At 49.0% G+C, this 27,607-nt stretch overlaps 1 protein-coding gene across 3 annotated transcripts in view; it reads right to left on the bottom strand.

Moving 5' to 3' along the window:
* Positions 1-27,607, bottom strand: part of SCARA5 (scavenger receptor class A member 5) — a 125,621-nt gene that overhangs the window by 14,846 nt on the left and 83,168 nt on the right. For 2 of the 3 annotated variants that reach the window (XM_049632395.1, XM_049632396.1), the window contains exons 5-7: positions 26,131-26,211; positions 23,967-24,065; positions 21,083-21,139 (exon numbers count right to left, since the gene is read on the bottom strand). In XM_049632395.1, coding sequence (XP_049488352.1) covers positions 21,083-21,139; positions 23,967-24,065; positions 26,131-26,211 — 237 coding nt within the window. Of the gene's footprint in view, positions 1-15,159; positions 20,338-21,082; positions 21,140-23,966; positions 24,066-26,130; positions 26,212-27,607 lie in introns of those variants that run through there. The other variant, XM_049632397.1, reaches the window with a different exon arrangement.

Raw genomic sequence — 27,607 nt, 5'->3', positions numbered from 1 at the left:
CCACATGAGAAAGGAGAGGAGTTAGAATTGGCCATGTGTCTGTTATGTGCTGCCTGGGCTGGGGAAACCCCAGGATATTCTGCATGGGGGAACTAAAGAAGTCACCAGGAAACCACACCATTCCCAAGGCGCTGAAATATCACAGATGGTTGACTCTGAAAGGCTTCTTGAAATGCTTAATGCCATTTTCTACACATCCTTCATCGCTGACCATTCTCCCCATATGGCTTTGCTGAAAACACAAGCTCATACCAGGCTGTCAAAAAGAGATAAGGATGAGCAAGAGAACACAGGAATCCTGGAGAAGGAAACCATAGAAGCTGGAAGGCAGAGACTGGGTCTGAGACAGAGAAACTCCCCAGGGAGCGGTAATGACAAGCTAACCTAGAGCCAGCAGCAGCAAATGAGCCCTGGCCCCTGGCTGAGGGCTTGCCCTGGGTGGATTGGCTGAGGCTGAGATGTCAGCCCTGATTTCTCACAGACCTGTCTCACCGCTGTCAGCACCCTGTCATGGTGGCAGTGGGCCACGCCAGGCTAGCTTCCAACAGAAGTCTCAGTGTGGGGTCATAAGTAGAGGGAGAAGTGACAGGAGAATGTTGTGGGTCCCAGAGCAGGCCAGGCAGAGTTCAGGGTGTCAGGTCAAAATAATAGGAAGAGGCTGGGTGAGACACAGGAAGCCAGGGCTGATGTTCACAGATTCCCCCATATCCTCTCTGCTCTGGCCAGCCTGAACTCACTGCATTCATGTCTTTGTTTAACAAAATAAGTGACTGACCATTTGCTAAAGGCCTGGTCCTGTTCTAGGAGCTATGGATACATCCATGAACAAAGTCTCTGCCCTCAGGGACTGGTATTTTAGTGGAGAGACTAGCAATGAATCTAGGAAACAAAAATGTAACTATGGCCAAAGTAGTGCAATATAACTATGGCCAAGTAGTGATGAGTGCAGAGACAGGAACAGAAAGAGAATAGAGAATGAGAGGAGGTGCCATCTTGGATGAGGAAACAAGGAAGGGAATGAAGAGTGAGGGAAGACATCAGCTTGGACAGAAAGACAAGGAAGAAAATGGAGAGTGAAGGGAGGTGCCATCATGAATAGGGAGACAAGGAAGGAAATGGACATTGAGGGGGGTTGCCATTTTGGGCGAGGAGACAAGAAGTGAATGAAGAGTGAGGGAAAGGTGCCATCTTGGACAGGGCACAAGGAAGAGAATGGAGAGTGGGAGAGGTGCCATCTTGGACAGGAAAACAAGGAAGGGAATGGAAGGTGCCATCTTGGACAGGGAAACAAGGAAAGGAATGGAGAGTGAGGGGAAGTGCCATCTTGGAGAGAGACCAGGAAGGGAATGAAGAAAGAGGGAAGGTGCTATCTTAAAGAGAGAGAGACAAGGGAGTGGAGAGTGACAGAAGGTGCCATCTTGGAGAGAGAGACAAGGAAAAGAATAGAGAGTGAAGGGAGGTACCACCTTGGATGGGAGGGAACAAGGAAGGCCTTGAGGAGAGACCTGAATGAGCCAGGGGAGTACATGGACTCCCCCATCTCAAAAAACCCTCTCTGTACTCCAGCCTATGCTTTTCTTGTCCCTTAAATCTCAGCTTACATGTCCCATCTCCCAAAAAAACCTCCCTTCATGCCCCACACCTGGCCAGGTCCTCTTCTATGGATGTATTTAGCACTTCATCTAATAATTGCCTATCTATCTTCTTAGGACACTGTGAGCGTTCCAGGGACAGATCACATGGCCTATACAGTGTTTGTACACCAAGATGCCCAAGCTGTGTAAAATGAAGGCATGAATGAATGAACTCAGATGATACAGATCCAGATGGGCAGGTCCTCTGTATGGGACATAGCTCTTCGAGCCTAGGACTTCGGTATGAGTCAGGAGAATCTGCCTTCAGGGTATCCCACAGTTCTAACCCCCTCTTTATTACATCATAGCCCCGTCTACTAACTCATTCTCTAATGGCTTCTTTTGGTGGGATGGTCCTGGGCTCTGGACCCCAGGACTAGGCTATTGGTGAATGACTATAACATTCCAAATGAGAAAATAGGGATGTGGTCATATAATTATGGTGGGTACTAGAAGAAATCTGGAAAATGTCATCTGGATGCTGAAATATTGGAATTCCCAGAAGACTTCAATGTATATGGAAGTGACAAAAGAATATCTGGAAACAGGACAACCTCAAAAAATTGCACACATATGGTAACCATAATTAGGGGACTCATAACATCAATTTTAAGGATGTCTCTCCAGTCTGTGCCCCATGGTCCTCATAAACTAAGCAAAGTTGTGGCCCTCAGGACTACCCCACCTCCCAGACCCTAGGTTGGCTCATTGAGCATTGGAACCTGTTCCTTGTAACTTGTTCCCAGATCCTCCAGATTTAGGGTTTTTCCTCATAATGGAGGCAGAACACAGTCACCTGCCCATGGGATGTTGCATGCCCCAAAAGAATGAAAATGATTCTGAAATCTACCTGACCTCCCCTGGACTCATCCAAATGACATGGCACATACTGTTCAAGTCCTTACAGAACTTGGCAGTAAGGCTGATTTTTGCATCCTTTTCTTTCCCATAACAAAAGCCCAACTCTGTGGATAATTCCTTTGGGAAAACCAGAGACTGAGGTTTGATCTGATTATGATGCAAACTGCCCCAGTGCAAGGACTTGGACAGTCCAAGGGGTTGGTCCATGAACAGTGTCTCTGGCCTTCTGATGGAGCCACAGGCAGGCATCCCCTCGGGCCTGGGCAATGATACCACCTCCTGGCATGCACTTGGGGAATCACTAAATGACTGCAACAGTGACTCCCTCCCTGGCCTGGGAAGGATGTCATGACTTGGTAAAAGGTTTGGGTTTCTGTGGTCAGAGGGTTTGAACTCTGCTTTTCCCAGCAGTTTCTGCCCCAGGCAAAGCTTTCCCACCAATCAACCAGCCACCACTGGTGTGTCAGCCCCCACACAAGCAGATGTAGTCCCTGACAGGAGGCTTCAGCCTGGTTTGTAACACCCTCAGGACACTTCTTGTAAGTCCAGGGAGCTTTTTCGTCAGACACCCGCCCAGAGTGGTCTCCGAGGAGTGTGTGGGGCCACTTGAGGTCAAGGAGATGCCTCTCTGCATGACAGGAAAGGAAAATGGCAGGCAGAGATTTTGGACTGCATAAAACTCAGGCACTCTTAGGCTGATAAAAAGAGGGAATGGCCCAGTTGGAGGGCAGAAGGTAAGAGTGCTCATGATGAGGGGCGCCTGGGTAGCTCAGTCGGTTAAGCACCCGACTTCGGCTCAGGGCATGATCTCGTGGTTCGTGGGTTCGAGCCCCGCATCGGGCTCTGTGCTAACAACTCAGAGCCTGGAGCCTGCTGTGGATTCTGTGTCTTCCTCTCTACTCCTCCCCTGCTCATGCACTGTCTCTTTCTCTCTCAAAAATAAATAAACATTAAAAAAAATTAATTAGAGAAAAAAGCGTGCTCATGATGACCTCAGGCTTTTGCAACTGTGTGTGACTTCCCTTAACAACCACATTTGCACTGTCTGACAGGCCCCTTTACCTCTTTCTTTGCATCCTACCTCAGGGGGGCCTGGAAAATCCTTCCTGAGCAAAAAGAAAATCAGCAACTCTGCAGAAAACCCTGAGTTCCACCATTCTCTATGTGGATATCAGATTTTGATTCACAAAGAGAACCTTCCAGGTAGAGAGAATATGAAACTCGTTTTCTTGTCCTGGGGTCCCTACCCTGCAGACTGGAATCTACCCGGACATGTACCATGGTTTGCAAGTGGACAGAGCCATAGTGACCACAAGGCTGGCCCCCACCCAGCTCTTTGCAAAAAGAGATCTTCCGGAAGATCCAAGATTATGGGAAATACCAAGGAACTGTTCCTCATCAAAAGCCTGGAGGACATCAAAATCCCTGGCCCGCTAAATCTTGAGCAGAACTTCTCCTAGTACTCCCCAGAGCAGTGATATCCAGATGCTTACAGGGTCAGGCCTGTTTCTTTTTGCCCTGCTACCCATGATTTGGGGTCAGAGGTGCTCCCCTTTTATACAGAGAAGCAGACAGAAAAGAGTCCCTTCCCTTCAAAAAGCTCACATCGGGGCACCTAGGTAGCCTCAGTCAGTCAAGCATCCGACTCTTGATTTAGGCTCAGGTCATGATCTCATAGTTTGTGGGATGGAGTCCCACACTGGCCTGACAGCATGAAGCCTACTTGGGATTTTCTCTCTCCCTTTATCTCTGCCCCTCCCCTGCTCTTGCTCTCTCTCTCTCTCTCAAAAAATAAATGAACTTAAAAAAAAACAACAACAAAAAAGCTCACATCAGAAGCGGTCACTTCTTTGTCTCATGGTGTAATCCTAGGGGAGGAAGCTGATGAACAGAACCCAGAGCAGAAGACTTGCCCTCTTCAGCCAGGCAGCCTCCTTGCCCTCTCCTGGATCAAAAGGATCAAGCATTTCATCAACAAATTTTCCACAGCATCAGTGGTTCTAATCTCCATTTGGAGCTTTCCTGTCCAGCTGCCATGCCAGACCATAGAACCCCTCCTCCTCATTCTCCGACCTGTTCTACTGACCCTGCCCTTTACACAGGCTACTGCTGGGACCAACCACGAGGCCCTCATCCCTCCTGAGGTAGGACCCCAGACCTGTTCCAGTCCTGGCCTGGCCCCTCAGTAAAGAGGGTGGGGCTGAGGCACAGAGGGGGTCAGATCATGGAGAGGAATAAGGCGTGGTGTCTGGACTAGGAGCCTTTGCATTTTCTCGGGTTATATCTAGTAACAACTTCCTTAAGCTTAATAGGGGGCTTCAGATATCACCATTACTTGGTGCATAGAGCTACTCTTAGTCACATAGTCTTTAGGCTTTTCTAATCATCACAAATGATGGAGAAGCCTAGACTTTGCCGGCTGACCGAGACCTGGAGATCACTTGGCCCAAACTGTTCATGTGATACTTGAGGATACAGAGGCTCAGAGTGGTGATATATCTTGCCCATGGTCATCCCACAGTTCGTAGTAAGTAGAAGAGCTGGGACCTGACCTTGAGACTTTCCCTGAGGCAGTTCTCCACCTGTCCCTCTCTTTCCTCATTTTTCATAAGATCCCTCATTCTTTCTGAGCTCTCTGGGCAGGGCCCACTAATTCTACCTCATGACTTCAGTGCAAGATGCCTTTTGATGAAGCAGTTACATTAAAAAGAATTACTTTAACCCTTGAACTGTCATGCTTCCACCCCTAATTCATAGAAATAGTTTGGCTTCTCCTAAGTCTTACAGGAGGACCAACAATGCAGGGATGCCCTTGTGAAGCACGGCTGTTGCTGAGTTTGTATTTGAAAATGAACGTGTCTCTGTTTCTGGGCAGGGGAAAGATAAATCAGCCTTAGCTTTTGAGAGTAGTGATCACATTTATTGACGTCCAGGGTGATTCTACTTCTTGTGCACAGATTTGCGGTGCTGAAGATGCATTATTTTATTAATTCTTTATACATATCTTTATCAATGTATGTATTTCTCTTTCTAATTATTCACTTCCTTATCCACCCAGATGCACTTCTGGAATCCTACCACATTCCAGAATGGTACCAGGGGCTAAGGATTTAAGGACAACTAAGTGTCGTCTTTGCCCTCAAGGCTGTCTAATGAACTGACAGCCTAAGATGGATAAGAGCACAGAATGCCAGAGCTGGCAGAGACCTCCCCAGTCCAAACCCTCACCTAGAGATGAGGAAACTGAGGTTCAGAGAGAGGAAGTAACCAGCTATCACTGGGATACCACATCTCTTTCTTCCTAGACCACTTCTCCTTCCAATGCTGGCCACTTTAAGTACTGCCTAAGCCACAACACAGAGTTAAGCTGGTCTGGGGCCCTGAAAAGGGCTAGGATGGAGGCGGGCTGGTACTCCCCAGACTGCTTGCAAGAGCTCAGGGAAAACCTGCAATCTCTGAGAGTTATGGAAACATAGCTCATTTTCCCTTGGGCAGAGAAACACTGTTTTGTTTATCCATGATCCCTCGATACTTAATATCATGCCTGTTTGGCTGAAGATGCTAATTAAATGTTTGATGGGATGGAGGGCAGATGGGTGGATGGATGCATGACTCTGTTAGTGGGTATGATCGGAATCCCCAGCTGAATGCCTCATGTTTCCTGTATCCCTGGTTCCAGTCTTAACCTTCAGTGTCTGACTGTTCAGAAAGGGTACTGTGCCCATCCATCCACTGATCCCACCAGCTGAGGCAGGAATGGTGTCTCCCCAGGATAGAGACCATGTGCTCCCTGTGCACACAATGGCTAGGGGCCCTGACCCTGGGTTACATCTACTGGGGCTGGCTCTCTGTAGTTCATCCAGACTCCCTACTACTGGTTGATCTTTAAACAAGTATTGACCCAGTCATGGGGACAGAGAGGTATACAATCAGGCTTCTCCTCTGGACACAAAAATGCTACAAGGTAATCCAGGCCATCCCTGCCCAGTGCCATGAGAATGGGTCTATGGCAGGTGGTGTGGCATGGCGAGGAGAGCAGCCAGTCAGTAGAGGGGACTGGTGGGGGCTGGTCAAGCTATACTGCCAATGTTCTTAAGTCTGGAGGCACTAAGACATTCTCTTCATTTTTTCACCCGTCACACTCACTTCCCAGGGATGCTGAGCAGATCAGTGACAAAGATTTTCTGCTTGGCCAAACCCTAGCCAGGCTCCTGAGCCCTCTCAAGTAGGCCTCAACTTTGACCCATAAAGACTTGAACAGAATACTCACATAATTTCTAACAGCTCAACGCCACATCCCTACAATGACCCTAACCTCCCTTAACGTGCCTGCCGGAGAAAACTCAAGGTTGTCAAAAGAATTTATTGTGTGTTCCAGCCAACACCTGAAGATAGGGCCCTGCTTCCCAGCCTCTGTGGAAGAAAAGGAGCCTAACTTGGATAAGAGCCAGTTAGCAAACCCAGATGGGTTTCACAAGGACAAACCCCCTTCCTGTTTTTTATAATTTTTCACTTCCTTGACTCTCCCTCTCTCCTTACCCCCTCCCTCTCTCCTTATTCTCCTTTTAAGACACCCAGTCACCTCTGTACAAATAGAAGTTGAATTTAGTTCACACTTGCCTCTTTTCCCCTATTGCAAGAGTATGTTACTAATTTAAGATCTGTCCCGACCACTTTAACTAGCATCCAGCTTTGTTAATCTTTGACCTCAGATGTGAGAAGACTGCCATTAAACAAGGTCAAGGTGTCTGCCATGCTCCCAGCCTGTGGGCACTTCCTTACACATGGGTAATGCCACGAATGATTGGTCTGGCTCAGGACCGCCCAGACTCCCTTAGGAATGTGAGTTGGGGGAATATGGAGATAAGTGAGCAGAAGCCGATACAAAAAGAGGCAGGGCCAATGGAATTAATAAGCCATGCTGGAGATGAGACACTAGGGTGAAGCCATGAACCCCTCCTGCTGGGGTCCCCAGAAATGCCTTGGATTCTGGATGACTTTCGCATCCTAGGCTCTGCAACGCTCATCGTATTATGAGTCCTTTTGTTCCAAAGTCTTTCCCAGTGTCCTTACGACAAGCCCCCATTGTTTGAAGTGACCCAATGATTCTCTGGTCCTTGCTATCAAAAATGCGCAAAGAGAGCACCTGGGTATGCCACACATCAATCTAAGGGCTGGTTAGCTACTTGCCTCTTGGGTGGATTTGGGAATTAAGATGGAGGAAAACACAGTGGTGATAATTCCTATGGGGAGGCAATGGGGGGGAGTAGAAAGAGGCTGGTTCTGGACTCAGGAACAGGGTTCAAATTCAAATTTTGATTCCACTAGTGGACAGATTCAACCTCTCTACACCTACCTTCTTCTTCAAATGGGTATAATGGTGGTGGTTGGGAGCAACTGCACAAGTTTTTGTTGGTACATCATGGGCACCCATCACTATGAACTCCCACCCTGGCTGCCCAGCAATTTGTCCAGCAACTTATGGGTCAGCTCTGAGAGATCACCCTGTGTTGTGGAGGATGGCTGGTATACAGTGGCCTGACCAGGGATCACAACCTTGAAAGCTTTCTTTGCAAAGTAATCCTGCTGGGTGGGGAGTAGGGACAAGGGGCGCTCACACCTCCCACTGGATTAGTCTCTTGACTTCCTCTGCTCTCCCCAGAGCACAGTTCCTGGCTCCTTAGTATATTAAGGGAGAGGGACAGGGGCATCAGCAGAAGACTAGCTCCTGCTGTCAGCAACTTTCTGCTCACTAATGCGAGCTGAATGTGATTCCTTAAGCAAAGCAGCTCCAGAATGATCCAGGAATGTAGCACTCCAGCTGAGGCCTCTCTGGGGCTCCTAGCACAGACCTTACAAATCCAGTATGTGGGGTTTCTCTTCTTGAAACAAATGTTTCTTTGCTCTCTTTGCCTTATAAATATATACGTAGGAAAAGCAAAGTCCCAGACAAAGTAGGCAGGGTCAACCCCAGATTCCCCCGGTTCTGAATCTCTGAACCCCAGAACCAGAGAAGCCCTGGATGTTAGTCTTGAACCCATTTTCACGCTTTAAACATAGGGATCCTCTCCACTCTGTCCCATGCCTGACAGATGCTCATCTTACCTCCTTTGGGAACCCATTCCAGGATTTTAAAGCCAGCGTCGGGTTTCATTTCATTTACAGCATCTGCTGGCATCACTGGATGCCTCCAGGGTTTTTCATCTGATGATTTCCTACCTTGTTTTACTGTCTATGCTTTGGGTTTTGCAGTTATTGGGAAGCGAAACGCAACATACCTTCCTTTTTCTCCAGCATCTGGTGGGAACACAACCAAGGGAGTGGCTTCATTACTGGGTCCCTCAGCGGGTTTGAGAGGACAGTTTCATGGCCAGTGGCTACCATCTCATAATTGGTTTCCAGGGCTGGGCTAGACTGAGAACTGTGTACTGCCTGTGGAGCCTGTCCACATCTGGCTCAGAACTGCCCCCAACCCAGCTACAGCAAAGCCATGCTCTGGGCACTATCCAAGAGATTTCAAGTCAAGGATGGGCACCGAGGGAACTGATGTATACTCACTTCCTACTACATACCAGACCCTGCAAAGAAGCTCGTGCATGTATTCTCTCATTTATTCTTCATGACAGTTCCATGAGTTTAGTTACTATGGATCTCACCTAACAGAGGAGAAAATCGGCCCAGAAAAGTCAAGCGATTTGCCCAGGATCACACAGCGGCTATAAGGAAGAGCCAGGGAGGAGAGCAAAGGCCTTTGCTTTTCAATCCACAGAGCCAACTATCAGGCTGAATACTTAAGACAAATATTTACTAACAGCTCTCTTCATACAAAAAGCGCCTTTCACCTACCGCCCACCAGTCCCGCGGGGTCTACGGTAGTTAGTGTAAGTCAGGGAGTAAGGGAAGGAGCCTTGGTGTTAAAGCAGTGGCTCTCTCAGTGGACTGAGGCAAGTGGCCTGGGCTGCAGGTAGGAATCACCTGGGGTGCTTTAAAATCTACGGGTGCGGGGGTGGGGGGAGGGGGTTATAGCTTGGAACAGCTGGCTGGTGATGTCAATGCGCATCAAGGTGGAGAAGAAGTGTATGAAGGGACTGATCGGGGATGAAGCCCCACCCCCGCTACGCAACTTACCAGCTGTTGGACCTTGTGAGTAAGGCATGTAGGTAACACCTCTTCTGGGAGGGTTTTTCCCTCATCTGTTGTCCCAACATGCGCTCCCCACATATGAGAAATATTATACCGTCATTCCCTCCTTCGGGTCTGTGTGCACTCATCTTTGTAAGCTCCGTGAAAGCGAAAGCCACTCAACACCCTGGTGGTTCCCATCTGTGGGAAATGCGGTCGGTCCTCACTCGCAGGCAGTCTGGCACATCGCAGCACTTAACAAATTGTACCGAGCGAGTGGATGCATGAATGGGATCCACAGCCTTCTGCTGGGCTCGAGGAACAGAACTGATCCCTAAATACCCCAGAACCTGCTTGGCTGTGCATCAGAAGGGCCCCAAAGCCCAGGGAACTTTGCTTCTAAAGAACAGGAGAGGAGGGAAACCCAGCCTAAGCCTGAAACATCACAGACCCTTTAGGTTTGTTTATCCTGCCTTCTAGGCCAAAGCAAAACCGGGCAAAAGAAAGGAGGTTGTGTAGAGTCGAAATAAACACATGGGGCTGGGAAAATAGGCTCTGATTTTCTGCAGCTGCAGAGTAGAGCCCCGGGGATAATTTGGACCATCTGCCCATTAAGGAAGTTGAACTTTTCATTCTCTGGTGAAGAAAGAACTCCCCATGGCCCCAGCCGGCCTGCAGCACGGGGGTTCTGCTTCCCACCTCCCCGAGGTGGGGGACGTTGGGCCCCGTCCTTCTCTTGACACGACACATCTCTTTCCCCTGACATCTGTGGGAAATGTGGTCCGTATGGGAAGGACAGGAGCCATCCCACAAGCAAAGTGAGGAATGTCTGGTCAGGCTCTGCTGGAGGGCATTGCTTTTAAAATGTGGTCTGGCCTGTGGGTACGCTTTTATAAAATGCTACTTCCTAATGGTAATCTGCTCTGAACTTAATATGGTGCTTTGTGCCTTTTCAAAGCACTTTTGTTAGCGGGTTTCATTTTGATCTTTGTAGCCCTTCTGTAAAGTGGGTGGTTCTTGTTATACCCATTTTATAGATGGGGAAGCTGACTCAGGGAAGGAAGGGTTACATTGATAAAGTGGCCACACTCGAACCACATCTGGGTCTCCAGTCCCCGGACTACTGTTCTGTGTCTTCAGTTGGGGGTCACATGGGGTGCTTGGGCCTTTGCTGGGTAGAAGGAGCAGCCAGAAATACCTCCCAAGTTATCACTGTACTGGTCATGCCGGATTTTTTGTAAAACTGTTTTTAACTTTGGTCTCCCCAACTCTATTGTCTATTCTTTTGGAAACTGGGAGTTTGTCCTGTCTGATTTTGTTTTTCTGTTGCCTTACTCATGGATGCCCAGCTACTAGTGGAGGTGCAATAAAAATGTGCCTGATCAAATAATAAAGGAAGTGCTTTGCCTGCCCCGCCCTGAACCAGGAGCTCACCCCATCGCAGTGGGAAGATGCCACTAACACCCAGAGAGGCACTTGTAGGACTTCACTGGGCAGCCCAGTAGCGAGGTGAGTACTTTGCCATGCTTTGGCTCTTGGGTCTCTCAAGGGGCAGTGAAGGGTCACTGAGTGTCAACAGGCCTTTAGGAGTAGAAAGAAATGCAGTAGAGCCAGGAGAAAAACCAATGATAGGGAGGCCTCATTTGATCACGCCTGCAGCTGTAGGGGGTTCTGAAGTTTATACAGCATGGCATCCCTCTAAAGTCTTCGTGGACCTGCCCCTGCCGCCTTTAGCTCCGGGTCCCATGTCCAGGACAGGTGGCCTTTGTTAAGAAGGCACTTTCACCCTCTGCCCTCACCCACACCGTCCCCACCCTGCCCTGGTTCTTCTCTCAGTTCTATTCTCCTTCAAGTTCAGGGTCCGAGAGTCCTTGGCTGAGATGCTTCCCAACCCCAGTATTATAAATTCTTGAAGGCAGGACCCACCTCCAGCACCACATTCACCACTTTCTAGATCTGTGACCTTGGGCAAGTAATATAACCTCTCAGAATAGCTTCCCCATCGGTTAAATGGGATAACGACACCTGCCTTAGAGAGTCATTCTGAAATCTGGGTAGGCTGAGTGACTGGGGTGGTCGGTTCTCAAGAAATAGTGTTAAATTCCATGTAAGCCCCAAGGATCCCGATGGGGGCCTGAGGGATTGAGGCAAGGGAATGGCCCCCCGTTTGAGTCAGGGAGAAAGCCAGCCATGACCCCTCCCCCACAGCATCCACAAGACCTCCCAGGATGTCCACAGGCTCTGCCTCCCGCTTTCATCTTCTTTCTCCCGTGAGAATTCTACACCAGCACCCTTTAGAAGACAGCCTGAAATCCAGCCCTAGGGGAAATCGGTCCATCTCAACTGGTTCCAAGGACACCTCAATGGTGTTTTCCATTGTCAAAGGACACGACAGGAAGTGGAGCCATGCATTTAATGCAGAGGCAGCGAAAGCTCAGGGACTCAATCTGCAGTGCCTTCAGCCAAACTTCACCTCCAACAGAAGAGGAGGGAGTGCAGGGTCACGGGGATTAAGAATTCCAAAGTTTGTTTGTGTTGCTTTCTAAATAAACAGTTTAACCACTCCCGGTTTTAATGTACGTCTCAACCAAAAACTTTTCTTCATACGAAACCCACATCAAAGACCCAAACTTCAGTTCTGCAGTGGTCCAAGGTGTTGTTTTTTGTAGAAAATGCCCTGTTCACCTTCAGTCTGAGGTCTGCTTTACCAAAAGAGTTTTCTTCAGGGCAAATCCCAGAAATCGCCACGTGTTTGCCAGGAAACTGGGACATGCCAGTCCTTGGGGGAGGCAACCCCCTCTAGACTCCCCTCCAAAGGATGGGTACAGCAGTGTCAGATAAATGTGGGTAATGTGAGAAATGAAGGCACAGCACAGAACATGCTCCCTTGCTCACTCACGGTGACAAGAATAGGTGCTTAGGGAACAAACTGGTTACCCCCCATCACCGTGTAAAAGGCCCCGCAGACCAGCAGTTAAAAGAAGCAAACCTTCCCAAGTTCCACTTACAATACCTAACCCCAAAGTCTCAACATGAACTCCAAACACTGGCTTGCTTCTTTTCCAGCTAGCCCTTGGCTTTGGCCCTCAGTTGGTTCCCGCTTTCACCTAGTACGTACGTATGTATTTATTTCATTTTTATTATTATTTTTTTAATGTTATTTTTGAGAGAGACAGAGACAGGGAGCAAGCAGGGGAGGGGCAGAGAGAGAGAGAGAGAGAGGGAGACACCGAACCCGAAGCAGGCTCCCGGCTCCGAGCTGTTAGCACAGAGTTACGCGGGGCTTAAACTCACGAACCAGGAGACGATGACCTAGGCCGAAGTCAGACTGAGTGAGCCACCTAGGCGCCCCAACCCAGTATGTACGTAGAATACAGGTACGGCTGACCTCGAACAACACAGGTTTGAATTGCATAGGTTCATTTACATGCAGAATTTTTTCACTACAGTACCATGCTGTATGTGTGTGTATTTTCTCTTCCTTAGGATTTTCTTAATAACATTTTCCTTTCTCTAGCTTACTCTATTGTAAGCATACATCATATAATACACGTAACATATCAAATACGTGTTCCTTGACGGTTATCAGTAAGGCTTTTTCAGTCAACAGTAGGCTATAAGTAGTTAAGTTTGGGGGAGTCAAAAGTTATACATGGAGTTTAAAATTTTTTTTTAAACGCTTATTTATTTTTGAAAGAGAGAGAGTGAGAGAGAGTGCGTGCGTGTGAGCAGGGGAGGGGCAGAGAGAGAGAGAGAGAGAGAGAGAGTCCCAAGAGGCTCCATGCTGTACGTGCAGAGCCTGACACGGGGCTGGAACCCATGAACCCTGAGATAATGACCTGAGCTGAAATCAAGAGTCGGACACTTAATGGACTGAGCCACCCAGGTGTCCTAAAAGTTATACATGGATTTTTGAAGGCACAGGCTGGGGGTCGGCATCCCTAATCCCCACTCCCACATTGTTCAAGGGTCAACTGTGCTATTGGCCCTGCCAACGGCCTCTCAGCACCCCTCTGCTTGTGTCTGAGAGCACCCAGCCACAAGGGGGCTTCGTTCCTCTTCACCTAAGCAGTTTTCCTCACCAGGGCTCAAATGGAAGCTCTTCTCTCTCCCCTTTCATCAGACATGAATGTCCCCTAGCTCGCACAGCTGTTCCTAAGTCTCAGGCAGCTGCCCCACCCCCACCACACCCCCCATTCTACCACCTGGCTTCTTAAAGGAGCCAGGTCTTTTGTTTTTCCAGGCCCTCCTGAATCTATTTTAAGCCATCATACCGAGGGCAGCACGGATTAATCAGAACACAACTGTTTTCTGCACATAGCAATTTAAAGCCCTCCTGGAAGGGGTCACTAGGAAGCTCTCAGGAAAAGTCAGTGGATTTGTTTTTGGAAGGCTTAGGATAAACTCTTGGCAAACCAGCACGTCTGGAAGGCCAGATCCCATCCTCCGCACAGAACAGGAGGTAAAAAAAAAGAGGAGATTGCAGCACAGGAGGCTGAGGGCCGGGTCTCCCCGCCACATTGTCAGTAGGTCAGAAGGGGACTCGGGTCTCAAGCTTGCTACCCCGCGGCCCATGCTGCTCGTCCAGAGCTCACGTCTCATCTTCTTAGGAGGCACTTTCTAAAAGAGGAGCAGCTCGGCCAAGAGAAGGAGCGAGAGCAGCAGAGAAATGTGGACTTGGAATATGGACCTTTCTGTGGGGAGGAAGGGGCTGCCTACCGTGTGCCCGGCCTTGGTCTTAGAGCTGAGATTACCAGGGACAGCTGAAGCTCCATTCTCATGACCTTGGCCAGCTACCCCTTGGTCCCAGCTCTCAGCCCGGCTCTCCCCCAGTCACCTCTCACTGCTGTCATGTCACTTCCTGCTGACAGCCCATCCCGGCTTCCCAGTGCCTGAAGGTCGACCTGAACTCCAGACTGTTGACCCCGGCATACCTCCCTGGCCTTATTTTTTGTTTCTTATATCCCTAAACCTCATCACACCAAACTATTTGGGTTTATCGGGCAATGCTTTCCTGTTTCATGCAGGTCTCTCTTTCCCTGGAATGCCTTTGCCTTCCACATCCACCTGTTAGATACCAATTTGTCAAAGACACCTCAGCAAGTGACTCCCACAACAGTAGGCAAAATTAGCCTCTGTACATACGTCTCCTATAGCCCTCATCACATTCCACTGTGATCGCGTGTGTATGTGTCTTCTTCACCTGCTAGATAGTGTGCTCCTCAAGTTGAGGCTTGTCCTTACTCCGCTTTGGTTCCCCAGCCTTTAGCCAGGGCCTCAATACCAGTTTGCCAAATAAGTGAATAAAGCAATACTCTCTTCCATAAATATTTTCCTTCCTGCCACACTTCTTTCTTCTTCTTTTTTTTTCCCTTATGTTTAGTTTTGAGAGGTGGGGAGGGGCAGAGAGAGAGACAGGGAGATAGCAGAGAGCCAGACAAGGGGCTCGAACTCATGAACGCTGAGATCATGACCTGAGCCAAAGTCGGAAACTCAACCGACTGAGGCACCCAGGTGCGTCTTCTATTTTTTCTTTATGATGGAAGTGAGGGAGGCCAATCCCTCTCACCTCTGCTCCTTTCCTCAGCCAACTCCATGCCAGCCCCGGTTTCTGACCCACGGGCTTTGGGCCTTTGCTGTCCCTGTGCCTGCTCAGTTTCCATCTGCTTCCCACATCCCTCATTTACCATGTCCTTGTGCCCATTCCTTTCTCTCTGGTGCCTCCCACTCTGCGTCAGCCAGGGCTGGAAGCCGCGTTTGCCACGGGACAACTTTTCTGAGTGAATTCTGGGGCCCCGTCCATTTTCAGTCCCTGGACATACACTCAGGGGAGGAGACATCTGAAAGACACTTGGCCATCTCCACATACCCTCTGGGGTTTGCATCTGCCCCCCACTCGCTGTGTGAGGATAAAGAGAAGGAATGAAGGACTGCATGAACCGAACCAGCATGTGAGTGAACACAGCCAGATGCGTGTGGGTGCTGCTGCGTCCAGCCGGCGGGCTCGGTTTACCCACAAGAGAACGGAGAAGCAAGTGAGGGTAGGACTTCGCTGGGAGATGCAGAACTTCCAGTATGAAACCTGTGCTCGGCCTCTCATGGGGCCACAGAAGTACAAGGCAGCCAAAGCTGGGTGAAACTCAGCAAAAAGGGGAAGAAATCCTTAAAAGTGAGAATTAGCACTTTCGTATCAAACCCACTGAGAAGAGACAGTGGCCCATGAGGGCCCTAGGCTGTCAAAGGCCAGAGAGAATAAGAGGTAGTCCAAGGATGTAGCAAAGGATGGAGAGTGGGCTCGAGGCCAGACAGGTGTGACCTGTAACCTGGCTCTGCCCCTTACGAACTCCGGTGACCTTGGGCAGCTCCCTTCTTCTCTACCCTTAGCCTCCCCCGCCCCCCTAACGTGGACATAACCAGGACTCCTGAATTGTGCTGTCAGGATTAAGTGAAATAATGTGCATAGAAACTTTGCTTCTCATAGTACCAGCTACAAGTTTGTTAACAGTAGCATGTGATAGTTGATTATTCTGAGAAGTGTGGTTTACTTTTAGATCACGTTGTTGCTGGGGCATTAGAGTTGTATAAGGAATTAAAGAAATATATCCAGTTAGTAAAGAAATATACTTGCATATAAAAGGTCCAGCATCTCTGTCTCTCCATGCTTGCAAGAATGCTAACTTTTGGTGCCAAATGGGATTCCCTGGGGCACCCAGTGCAGGTAACTGTACTTACGGGGATGGGAGGAAGGGAACTCACGGACACTGAAGGCCTCTCTTTGCATTCCGGATTCTTTTTTTTTTTTTTAATGTTTATTTATGTTTGAGAGAGAGACATACACAGAGTGTGAGCAGGGGAGGGGCAGAGAGAGACACACACACAGAACCCGAAGCAGGCTCCAGGCTCTGAGCTGTCAGCACAGAGCCCAACATAGGGCTCCAACCCATGAACCATGAGATCACAACCTGAGCCAAGGTCAGACACTTAACTGAGCCATTCAGGCGCCCCTGCATTCTAAAACAGAGATAGAAACATCTCAGCAGCTGTGGACAAAACTGTCTAGAAGCCACCTCCCTGATAATTTCTTTTGAGCTTACGCTACACGACGGGGTGCCCACTGCTCCCCCCGCACCCACAAACTTTGCTAAATACTGCAAACACACACAAGGTGTTAAACATTTTTCCTAATTTTATGAGATGCCACTAGAAACTACCAACAAAACCTGGCTTAGAATCTACCCCTGGGTCATTCTGCATATTTTTCCCACGTGAAACCAAATTGAGGAAAAGTTTTTAAACAATCTGAACTTCTATCCTGCTTTAAATTCATGCTGGAAACTTTACCCACCCCTGAACTGCAAAAATACTATTTATTTTTCCTGCAAATGGACCATATATGAGGGTAAAACAAACATTTTTCTGTCTTGAGATATGTATATAGAGCTTATTTTTTTCCTGGCCAAACTCCCCAAAGCCAAACATCTAACAGAATGACTGATACCTCCCTTGCCTCAAAACAAAAGAAAAGAAAACAAAACTTTACCTCTTGTCAAGCAGAAATCAGGAGATCTGGATTCCAGACTCAGTTTGAACCATGGCCTAGCCGTGAGACGGTGGGGATTCTCTCCAGACCTCTATTCTTGGTCCCAGTTCAGTGAACTGGAGGTGGGGGGGGGGTGCTCAGGAGGGGGAGAGGAGTCAGCCTGAAACCCCGTTTGACTCTAGAATCATGTGACTCCAGATCAAAACATGGGTAAACAATTGCAAGATCCTATCCTGAAAAATATTTTTATTTATTTATTTACTTTTAAATGTCTATTTATTTTGAAAGAGAAAATGTAAGCGGTGGGGGGGTAGAGAGAAAAAGAGAGGGAAACAGAGAACCCCAAGCAGGATCTGCACCCTCAGTCAGTGCAGAGCCTGACACAGGACTTAATTTCATGAACTGTGAGATCACGACCTGAGCTGAAATCAAGAGGCGGGCACTCAACTGACTGAGCCACCCAGGAGCCCCCAGAAAAATATTTTTTTAACATTAAAAAAAATTTTTTTAAGTTATTTATTTATTTATTTATTTATTTATTTATTTATTTATTTAGAGAGCCTACATGTGAGCTGGGGAGAGGCAAAGTGAGAGGGGGAGAAAGAGAATCCCAAGTAGGGTCCATACCATCACCACAGAGCCCGATGCGGGGCTTGAACTCATGAACCATTGAGATCATGACCTGAGTCGAAATCAAGAGTCAGATGCTTAACTGACTGAGCCACCCAGTCACCCTTTTTTTGGTAACTTTTATTTTTTTATTTTATTTTTCCCCTGAAAAATATTTTTTAAAACTTTTTTTTGAATGTGTATTTATTTTTGTAGGAGAGACAGACAGAGCGTGAGCAGGGGAGGAGCAGAGAGAAAGGGAGACACAGAATCTGAAGCAGGCTCCAGGGTCTGAGCTGTTAGCACAGAGCCCGATGCGGGGCTCGAACTCACAAATTGAGAGATCATGCCCTGAGCCAAAGTGGACGCTCAACCGACTGAGCCACCCAGGCGCCCCTCCCCTGAAAAATATTTTAATATTGATTCAAAACATGGGTCCCAAGAAATCTTCTCTGTAATGCCCTCTTCAAAGGAAAGCCCCCAATTTCTGATTCTGACCTGAGGGGTAGGTAACTTGTTGCTCTTCTCGATCCCTTTATGTAGTAATACCCCACCTGCTGGAACTTCAGGTTTTCTGCTAAGGGTGGGTGGTGTTTGGTAAAGGTGCCCTGAGCTGGGTATCCCAAGAGGGTTCCTTCTCCACGGTGTTCCTTTGTGGAGAAGGGCAGAACTCTAGTGCTGAGTCCTTTTCCCCACCCGTTAGATCTCACGGAGGGGCTGCCCTGGGCTTGGGGAATGACTGAGAACCTCCCAGAAGCGGGCACTCCGTGCTCATCAGAATTTCCACACTCTCCTGAAAGATGATCCTTGGCTTCCTCCTCAAAGCTGTGGTCTCAGGGATCCAGTTAACGCCTGTTGGACTGGAGCTCCTTAGAAACCAAACCAGGAGTCTGAATATAGCGTGGGTTTGGCGTAGTCAGAGACAGGCCAGGGGTGCCGGCCGTGGGAAAGCACTCCCCTGCCACCGCATGGGGCAGCTCTGAATTGCTTCAAAGGTTCCCTTAAATCCGTATCTGCAGGTGAGGGACTCACTAGGTTTTAAGGAGCCCAACCGGACTCTTAAAGACCAAGGGCCGAAGATCTCATTCCAGAGTTAAGAGAAGTCAGAGGCCTGGGTTTCCACTTTGCTTCTGCTCCTGCCTTGGGAGAGTCGTCCTGCCCCTGAAAGCCTCTGGAACAGGTGACGGATGGATGGCCTTCCAGTTACGCTCTACAATTCCCGCGTGTCTCCTATGCTCCCCTGCACGCTGTGTAAAGCCTCCTATCTGTGGGGCTGTCTCTGCTGAGCCAGCTCACTTTCCAGGTCCATCACCCACGAAGATATTTTTTGGGGTTGGGAGACGGCAATGAAAAGCTTAGGGCTCTGTGTCAAGGCCATTGTCTGAGCTCTGGGCTCCAGTGAGGGTGTGGCCTCTTCAGGGCAGGAAAGAAAGAAAGCTGTTTGTCCCTGAGGAGGGGCTCTTCCGGGCTGACATCAGCCTCTTGTGGTGCAGCCCATAGACTCCAGGGCCAAGTGGATTAGATGCCCTTCCCCCATGCTCCCCACCCATGCCTGGGGGAGCCCCACACCACTGTGGCTCAGCACCTCACAGCCCGGTCCAGTTGCAGAGGCCAGCCAGCTGGGCCCACAGAACCAAGGTAAACAGTGATGAAAGCATCCTTTGGATTAATGGACTGGCCACCACCACCTCTTCCCAGGCTAGCACGGACCTCCTCTCTCCTGTCAAATCGGCTGAGGAATAGTCGCCAAAGAGTTCCTGACAAGAACCCCCGGTATGTGGGCAGCGTTTCTGATCCCCCTCTCACACGTCATCTCTCCGCAGTCCCCCCCTTCCTGCCACCACAGCAGGAATTATTTAGTTCACAGAGCTAAAGGCCGCAGTCCTTCTCAGCTACTTTGGCAGCATTCCATCAGAAAGCAGTCAACAAACAGAGCAGAGAGCACCCCAAAGACAAAGTACGGAGCCCAGTCCGTTAGATAAGTGTGACTCAGATCTGTCACAGATGTCCTAGATCATATCCAGACTCCTTTATTTTGTCTTCAAAACTCTCCTCTTGGCTCCTAGCAAAGTCCACCAGGTCTCCTCATTGAGCCAGGACACTCCCAGTTAAACCCTTGGCTGCCCCAGAAAGGGACTGTAGACAATGCTAGGAAGACTGAACCACAGAAACTGTTTTGTGGGTTATAGCATCTAGCGTAAAGTGGACGCAGTGAGCCCAGAGTGAGCATAGGCACACCCGGTCCTCGTCCGTGTCCACCACCACCGAGTGACAAAGTACTGTCATGTGCATTTTTCCTATTTGATTTTAATCATGACCCTGGGAAAGAGAAGGCCAGGGGAGGTAGCAGGCAAGTTCAAGTTTCAGAGGACCTTGGAAAGGCCCTACTTAGGAGAGAGGTGTCCTTCCTGGTCCTGCGTGACTGGGATGGAACCAAAGATCGGCAGTAGGGAAACCTGTGGTCTCGGGCCAGTGTGTGAATCTGCAGTGGCATCTGTCCCTGAGTGTCACCAGCAGAACCTGGGTGCAGGTGCAGTCTTCCTAGGGAGCCAGGACTAGAGCACAGGTGCCCTAGAAGGGGAGAATCTGCTCATGGCTTCCCATAGAATGGCATCATTTCAGAGCCCAACAAATACTATATGCTAGCATTTTGTTGAAACTTGGCTAGGAGACTCATTCTTTGACAATCTCTCCAAGGCTCTACGTGTAGCCCTTGTCAACATTTTAGGGAGGACGCTGGTCAGAGAGACTTCCATTCCTAGACTTGGTGTTCTGCCCAATAAGGAGATCCCTAGTGTCACTACTCAGTTCATAGCAAAGGAGGAAAACAGAAAGGGTTCTGTTTTGCTTCTGCACCTTTCCGCATGCAAGTACCTGGAGAGCCGGTATGTCTGAACTAATGTATTACACGGCATGATAATACTCAGCACTTACTGAATCCTAGCCACCGTGGAGGCAGTGTAACAAGCACTTTATGTGGACTAACTCATTCACTTCTCACAATGATCCTGTGAGGTAAGGATGCTTCTTATCCCCATTCTAAAGATGAGAAACCTGAGGTGCAGAGATTACTCAGCTAGCTAGTGAGGCAGCCAGGAGGGAGGGCAGACAGTCTGCCTCCAGATCATCCCATACAACCACTGGGCTTATGGAAGCCTGGTCTGTGCCCCCTTCAGTATAGCTGTCTCTTGCTGGGCCAGCAGGGCCCTGAAACAGGTAGGGAGCTCCTTTGGCTCTAGCCTCCGGTCCCCCCAGACCCGTGGGGCTGCTTGGATGACAGCTACAGAATCCAGTGACCCCAGTAGAATGTCCTTACCAGCATCCCCTGCTCTGTCTCCTTTGTCTCCCTTCTCTCCTTTTGGGCCTCGGTCACCTGAAACAGAGGAGGAAAACCGGCATTAGAAAAGGAAATAAACCCTACCGGTGAATAAAATGTGACCTGCAGGAGACATATCAACCCATGACCCGAGAAACTCTCAGGGAGCCTACAGCACTGGAGGGCCTGGTATGGCAGGAAAGATAAGAGCTTGAGTCAATTATGCTGCATGTTCTGGGCACCCCAAGAAGGAGATTGGGGGGCCCAGCTAAGAAGTTTCATTCCCTAACTAAAGTGTAGAAGGGTAGAGTCTACCAGCACAGACTAGAGTATGTGGTATTCAGCAGGAAGAAGACAGGGCAAAGATATTCCTATTACGTAGTCAAGGTTTTATTTTTTTTTAATGTTTTTATTTTTTTATTTTTTATTTTTTTAATGTCTTAATTTATTTTGGAGAGACAGAGACAGAGCGTGAGTGGGGGAGGGGCAGAGAGAGGGAGACCCAGAATCGGAAGCAGGCTCCAGGCTCTGAGCTGTCAGCACAGAGCCCAACGCGGGGCTCAAGCTCACGAGCAGTGAGATCAGGACCTGCCTGAGTCAGAGTCAGACACTTAACCAACTGAATCCCCCAGGCACCTCTTAATGTTTTTATTTTTGAGAGGGAGAGAGAGACAGAGCGTGAGCTGGGGAGGGGCAGAGGGAGAGGGAGACACAGAATCAGAAGGAGGCTCCAGGCTCTGAGCTGTCAGCACAGAACCCAATGTGGGGCCCAAACCCAGGAACCGTGAGATCATAACCTAAGCCAAAGTCCGATGCTTAACTGACTGAGCCACCCAAGCTCCCCAGTAGTCAAGGTTTTAGAAGTACGCATCCAAGTTTGTCTTAATAAGCACTAGAGGAAGATCAGGGGGAGGACTTCAGTTACACAGGGAGGACAGAGGTTATATGTCAGGCAGATTTTCCAGTGGGGGAGGCTATGAAACACGAGGCAGAGCTTCTAGGGAATTGTAGAATTTCCTTTTCAGGAAAGAGCTCTGAAACCGTAGAGCCCTTTTCTAAGCTAGCATCTCACTCTACAAAGAAGTAGAAGGTCCTGACACCACTCAAAAGGGGGAGGGCACTAAAGTGACCAGGGAATTCCATTCCAAGTCTCTCCATAAAAATATCTGCAAGTCAAGCACTCTCAACAATAGCCAAATTATGGAAAGAGCCTAAATGTCCATCAACTGATGAATGGATAAAGAAATTGTGGTTTATATACACAATGGAGTACTACGTGGCAATGAGAAAGAATGAAATATGGCCCTTTGTAGCAACGTGGATGGAACTGGAGAGTGTGATGCTAAGTGAAATAAGCCATACAGAGAAAGACAGATACCATATGTTTTCACTTTTATGTGGATCCTGAGACACTTAACAGAAACCCATGGGGGAGGGGAAGGAAAAAAAAATAGGTTAGAGTGGGAGAGAGCCAAAGCATAAGAGACTCTTAAAAACTGAGAACAAACTGAGGGTTGATGGGGGTGGGAGGGAAGGGAGGGTGGGTGATGGGTATTGAGGAGGGCACCTTTTGGGATGAGCACTGGGTGTTGTATGGAAACCAATTTGACAATAAATTTCATATATTGAAAAAAAAAATCTGCAAGTCAGAGAAGCCTATGGCCTATTGTCTGGTGAAAAAAAAGCAAGCCAGCAAGTTCCAGGGATGGATGCCTAATGCGATCCAAGTTTTGAAGAAAAGAAAACACCCCAAAACAAAGGCAACCATATATGTAAATATAAATATGCTTAGAAAAAGTTCTGGCAGGATATGCTCCAAAATGTTTACAGTAGTTATTCCAAAGAATAATAGCTTAAGGGGCTATGGGGCAGGGGACTCGCTTTTCACTTTATACATTACACTTTATCTGCTTCTGTATTGTTAAATACTTTCAACAAGCATAGGCTGCTTTTGTAGTCTGTTTTAAAATCATTTTTTAAATTTTTAAATTTAATTTTATATTATTTTTTAAATTTTTTAACGTTTATTTATTGTTAAGAGACAGAGCGTGAATAGGGGAAGGGCAGAGAGAGAGGGAGACACAGAATCTGAAGCAGGCTCCAGGCTCCGAGCTGTCAGCACAGAGCCTGACGCGGGGCTTGAACTCACAAATCGCAAGATCATGACCTGAGCCAAAGTCGGATGCTTAACCAACTGAGCCACCCAGGCACCCCAAAATCATTTTTTTTAAATGTAGATCATAAAAGGAAGAAAAATCTCAGCCTGTTTAATCACCAGAAAGTAGAATAAAAGTTCTCAGTGATCCAAGACTAAGAGACCATCCTAGACACGGGGTAGGAATGATTAATAGTACTTTTTCTTAGTTTTCATATTTACAAGGGAGAGGGTTAAGACTGGGGACACAGCATCAGATTTCCTCGTCTTGTGCTGCAGTTACCATGGAAATCTGCTCACTCTTGAAAAGAATGTAGAGGGGCATGGAATGCCAATGGAGAGACTTGGAATGGAATTCCCGACTGGGTGGCTCAGTCGGTTAAGCATCCGACTCTTGGTTTCAGCTCTGATCATGATCTCGCGGTTCATGAGTTCGAGCCCTGCATCAGGCTCCGTGCTGACAGCTCAGATCCTGCTTGGGATTCTCTCTCTGCCCCTTCCCTGTGTGCACACATATGTGCTCTCTCTCTCTCTCTCTCAAAATAAACATTAAAAAAAAAAAAAAAAGAAATGAATGTTTAACAAGACCAAGTGACTTGCCCAAGGTCACTGAGCTAGTCAGTGGCAGAGCCAAAATGCAAAGACAGTCCATCTGCTCTGGTGCCCGTGCTGCTGCCCAGGGGCTAGCGATGAGCAAGGCTACACAGGTGCTCTGAGGTTTGCTCTTACCTTTGAACCCGCGCATGCCCATTGGTCCTGTGGCTCCCATCTTCCCATCATCGCCCTTGGGGCCTGGCAGCCCTGGGGTTCCTCTCTCTCCTGGCAGACCTGGGGAGACACAGGACAAGTTGTGGGGCCTCGGACTCAGAGCTGGAGGGCCTTTACAGGTCACCATCTGGCCTGGCCATCACCCTCAACCACGTGTCCTCCTGTGGGTTTTCCTTACTGATTCTTCTCAGTGAAATTAGAGAGGCTGCAAAAACAGTGTTCGAAAGGTCAGCACAAACCTTCCCCACCGGCACCTCTTAGCCAGTTAGGTTGGGCCCCTGACCCCGGAAGGTCCAATTCTGTTGTGAGTAATGGTGGTGGTGCCCACCGCATTTGGGAGATGTCCCTTTGCCTCTAGTTGTGCTGGAGATTTCAACTCAGCAAACAGTTTTTTGAGTACTCTCTATGTGTCAGACACCGTTCTGGATTCTTTTCATAGAGTACCTCATTTCATCCTCACAATCTACCGAGGTACTATTTCACCTATGTTACGAATGAGGAAACTGAGGCCCAGAGAGGTTAAGTAACCTGCCCATGGTCACACAGCAGAGAGTGTTGGGGGCAGGATCTGAGCTCTGGTCTTCCTGAACTGAAAGCTTGTGGTCAATCAGGTTTATCTCATGCTGGATGAAAAGGGCTTACTGGTATTTAGGGTAAGAGGCAGATGAAATAGTTCCCTATCCTCTTTAACAAAAAACCCCACAAAGATCCCTTCCCCGCTGTAAACCCCAGGGAGGTAGAGCAAAGGGGATCATAGGGTGAGGAGGAGGAAGAAAGTCAGCAAGGCCAGTAAATGGGAGAGATGACTGGCTGCCAGATCAGGCCCCGGGGCTCCCAGCCACGAGGTCCCGTGGCCATTGCCTGCACGTCACTATGGAGAGCCAGAATCAACAAATACTTTCACCCAGTGAGAGCCCTGCTCCCCGAGAGGCCTGACCTAAGCCCACAGTTATCTCTGTAAAGCAGAGAACTCTTAATTAACTGATTACTTGTTCTTTCCCGCTTTGAATGTGGGTTGGCTTTCTCTGGTCTCTTTGCGTGACACAGAGAAACCTGTCTTCCAGTAATGATTTCTCCAGAGCTCACATCAAATGTCTGGAGGAGGATGAATGGCCCAGATGATGGTGTACCTCAGAGAAGGGCTGATTGATTTATTTTTTTCCTTCCTAACACGAGATACCTGTGTGGAGTCCAATGGCCCCGTTGCCACAGAGTTCGGAATCTAGTATGGGATATGCCCAGGGCTCCCCATCATATAATTTAATAAGGCAGAAAAAGAGTTTCCACAGGCCTGTGAGTGTTTAGGCATCCTCAGTTCTGAATTTGGGGGGTTCCCCTGGAGGTGAGCCAGGAGTAGAGGCCAGGCCGTGGGCTCTCCTCCTATTACCTTCTGCCCCTCTCCTGTGTGCAACCTCCTCAAGATTTAGGAAGAAGATGGTTTGAAGATGGAATTCCTGACATAAACAAACAGACATCTTTCCCCAGATAAACTTCCCCTTTTCTTACATCCTTGAGAAGACTTTGCACTCTCCCGGGGAAATGCCGCTCACAGCAGAGGCTCAGAAGCGAACAGTCTGGGAGGCCAAGTTTGAGAAAGTAACAGAACAGAAGCGTCCTGAGACAACGAGTCTGAGAAGAACACACTCTTTCCAGAAGGCCAAAAAACATCCTCCCCATCAGCCACCGGATCTTCAGGGCTGTCACTAGTGTGTTGATTGATTTGGGCAGAATCAGCAAGGAGGAGGGAGTATCGGGTGCCCGGTGGCTCAGGACACACTGAGGACGCACAGCATGCTTGTGGAACACCCTCGATTCCTTCCAAAGGCCCTGGTCATGTGAACCCTGCCTCCCGGGCTGAGAAGTGGCTGCAGGAAGCTGTGAGCCTCTCATGCCTCCCTTTGCCTTCAGATCCTGGTACTTTATGTGAAGAAGTTTTTGCCCCATCCTTGTGATAACAGCAACGCATCAGTGTCTTGACACAGCAGGGCATTTGAAGCTGGGTGGATTGGGGGCTCTCCCGGGGGCCCCTTCACCAATACCAATGAGAGAGTGGAGGGTCAGGGACGGAATGGGGGCACTTCTCCTTCCTGATATGCCCAGGTCCTTCCCGGGGCCTCCCAGTTACCTCGAAGTCCAGGTAATCCAGGGATCCCAGGCTCGCCTTCTTTCCCTTCATCCCCCTGATCACCTTTGGGGCCGGGAGGTCCTGAAAGAGTTACAAGATGGCAGCAAGGTTAGAGGGTAGCTTTTGGAATAGGCCACCTATAGAGGAAGAAAAAAACTCCTTCTTAAAGAGAGAAATGGTCAGCACTATGCCTAGGAAGCACAGAGGGTTCCACCTAGCCCAGTCTGTGTGTGTGCAGGGGAAATCAGGGAAAGCTTCCTGGAAGAAGTAATATCCAAAGTGAAATCTCGAGGAGGAACAGAAGGTGGCTAAGTAAAAAGAGGAGTGGAGGCATGTTATGGACTGAATGTCTCTGTTCCCCCCCGCCTCCAAATGCATATGTCAGAGCCCTGATCTCCAATGTGATGGTATTTGGAGGTGGTGCCTTTGGATGTGATTAGGTTTAGATAAGGTCATGGGAATAGGGCCCCCAAGAAGAGACACCAGAGAGCACTCTTGCTCCCTATCCCCTTCCTTGTGCTTGAGGTGTCCTTTCTCCCTCTCCCTCTCCCTCTCCCTCTGCCATGTGAGGACACAGCAAGAAAGTGGCCGTCTGTAAGCCAGGAAGAGGGGTCTCCTTAGAACCCTACCGTGCCACACCCTGATCTGACTTCCGGCCTCCAGAACTGTGAGACAGACATGTCTGTTGTTTAAGCCCCCCATTGCGGGGTATTTTGTCCTAGCAGCCCGGACGGACGGAGACTGACAGGGAGAGCTCCAGGGAGGAGGAACCATCCTTGTAAGAGCTTAAAGATAAGAAAGAGACATGTGAGACATGTGGGATTAGCAGCTGGGGACATATGCTGGACAAGGAGGGTGCAAAAGTGGGGGCTTTTGGAGTTATGGCCTAAGTGTTGGACTTGACCCTGAGGGCACCAGAAACCGCAACAGGGTGTGAGGGAAAACAAGAGTGTCATCAGATCTGCACACGAGGGAGACGGCTCAGGCTGCCATGTTGGAAAATGGATCAGGACGGGAGGGAAAGCAGAGGCGGGGAGGCCATGAGGAAGCTGCACCCCAGGTGGGAGGTGGTGGTCCGGAGGGATGAGAGTGGCCGTGTGGAGGTAGAACAGACAGACCTTGACTAAACATAGGTGAGGTTGGGGGAAGTGGAGCATCTGGCTTGGGCATCTGGGGGCAGGGAGGGGTGTCGATTTGCTCCTGAGCGGGACTTTCTTCTAGGGCCGGGCTCCACTGTGGCGGGGATTCCAGCACATGTGACCGGATTCAGTACCCACAACAATGCTGCGCATATCTTCTTAGAACAACAGTTACAGAAGTTGCTCGTCTGAGGCCACACGGCCAGCTGGCAAGAAAAGGGGCCCAGGTTTCGACCCGGGTCTGTCTGGCCCTGCCCCTCGGCCTCACCTATCACAGTAGATGGCTTGCCATTCCCAGAATGCGGTTAGACTTTCCCACCACCCCCCCAGCCTGCTGT

This window comes from Panthera uncia, chromosome B1 (assembly GCF_023721935.1).
Source record: "Panthera uncia isolate 11264 chromosome B1, Puncia_PCG_1.0, whole genome shotgun sequence".
NCBI lineage: Eukaryota > Metazoa > Chordata > Mammalia > Carnivora > Felidae > Panthera > Panthera uncia.
This window is presented reverse-complemented; position numbering and strand designations above follow the sequence as displayed.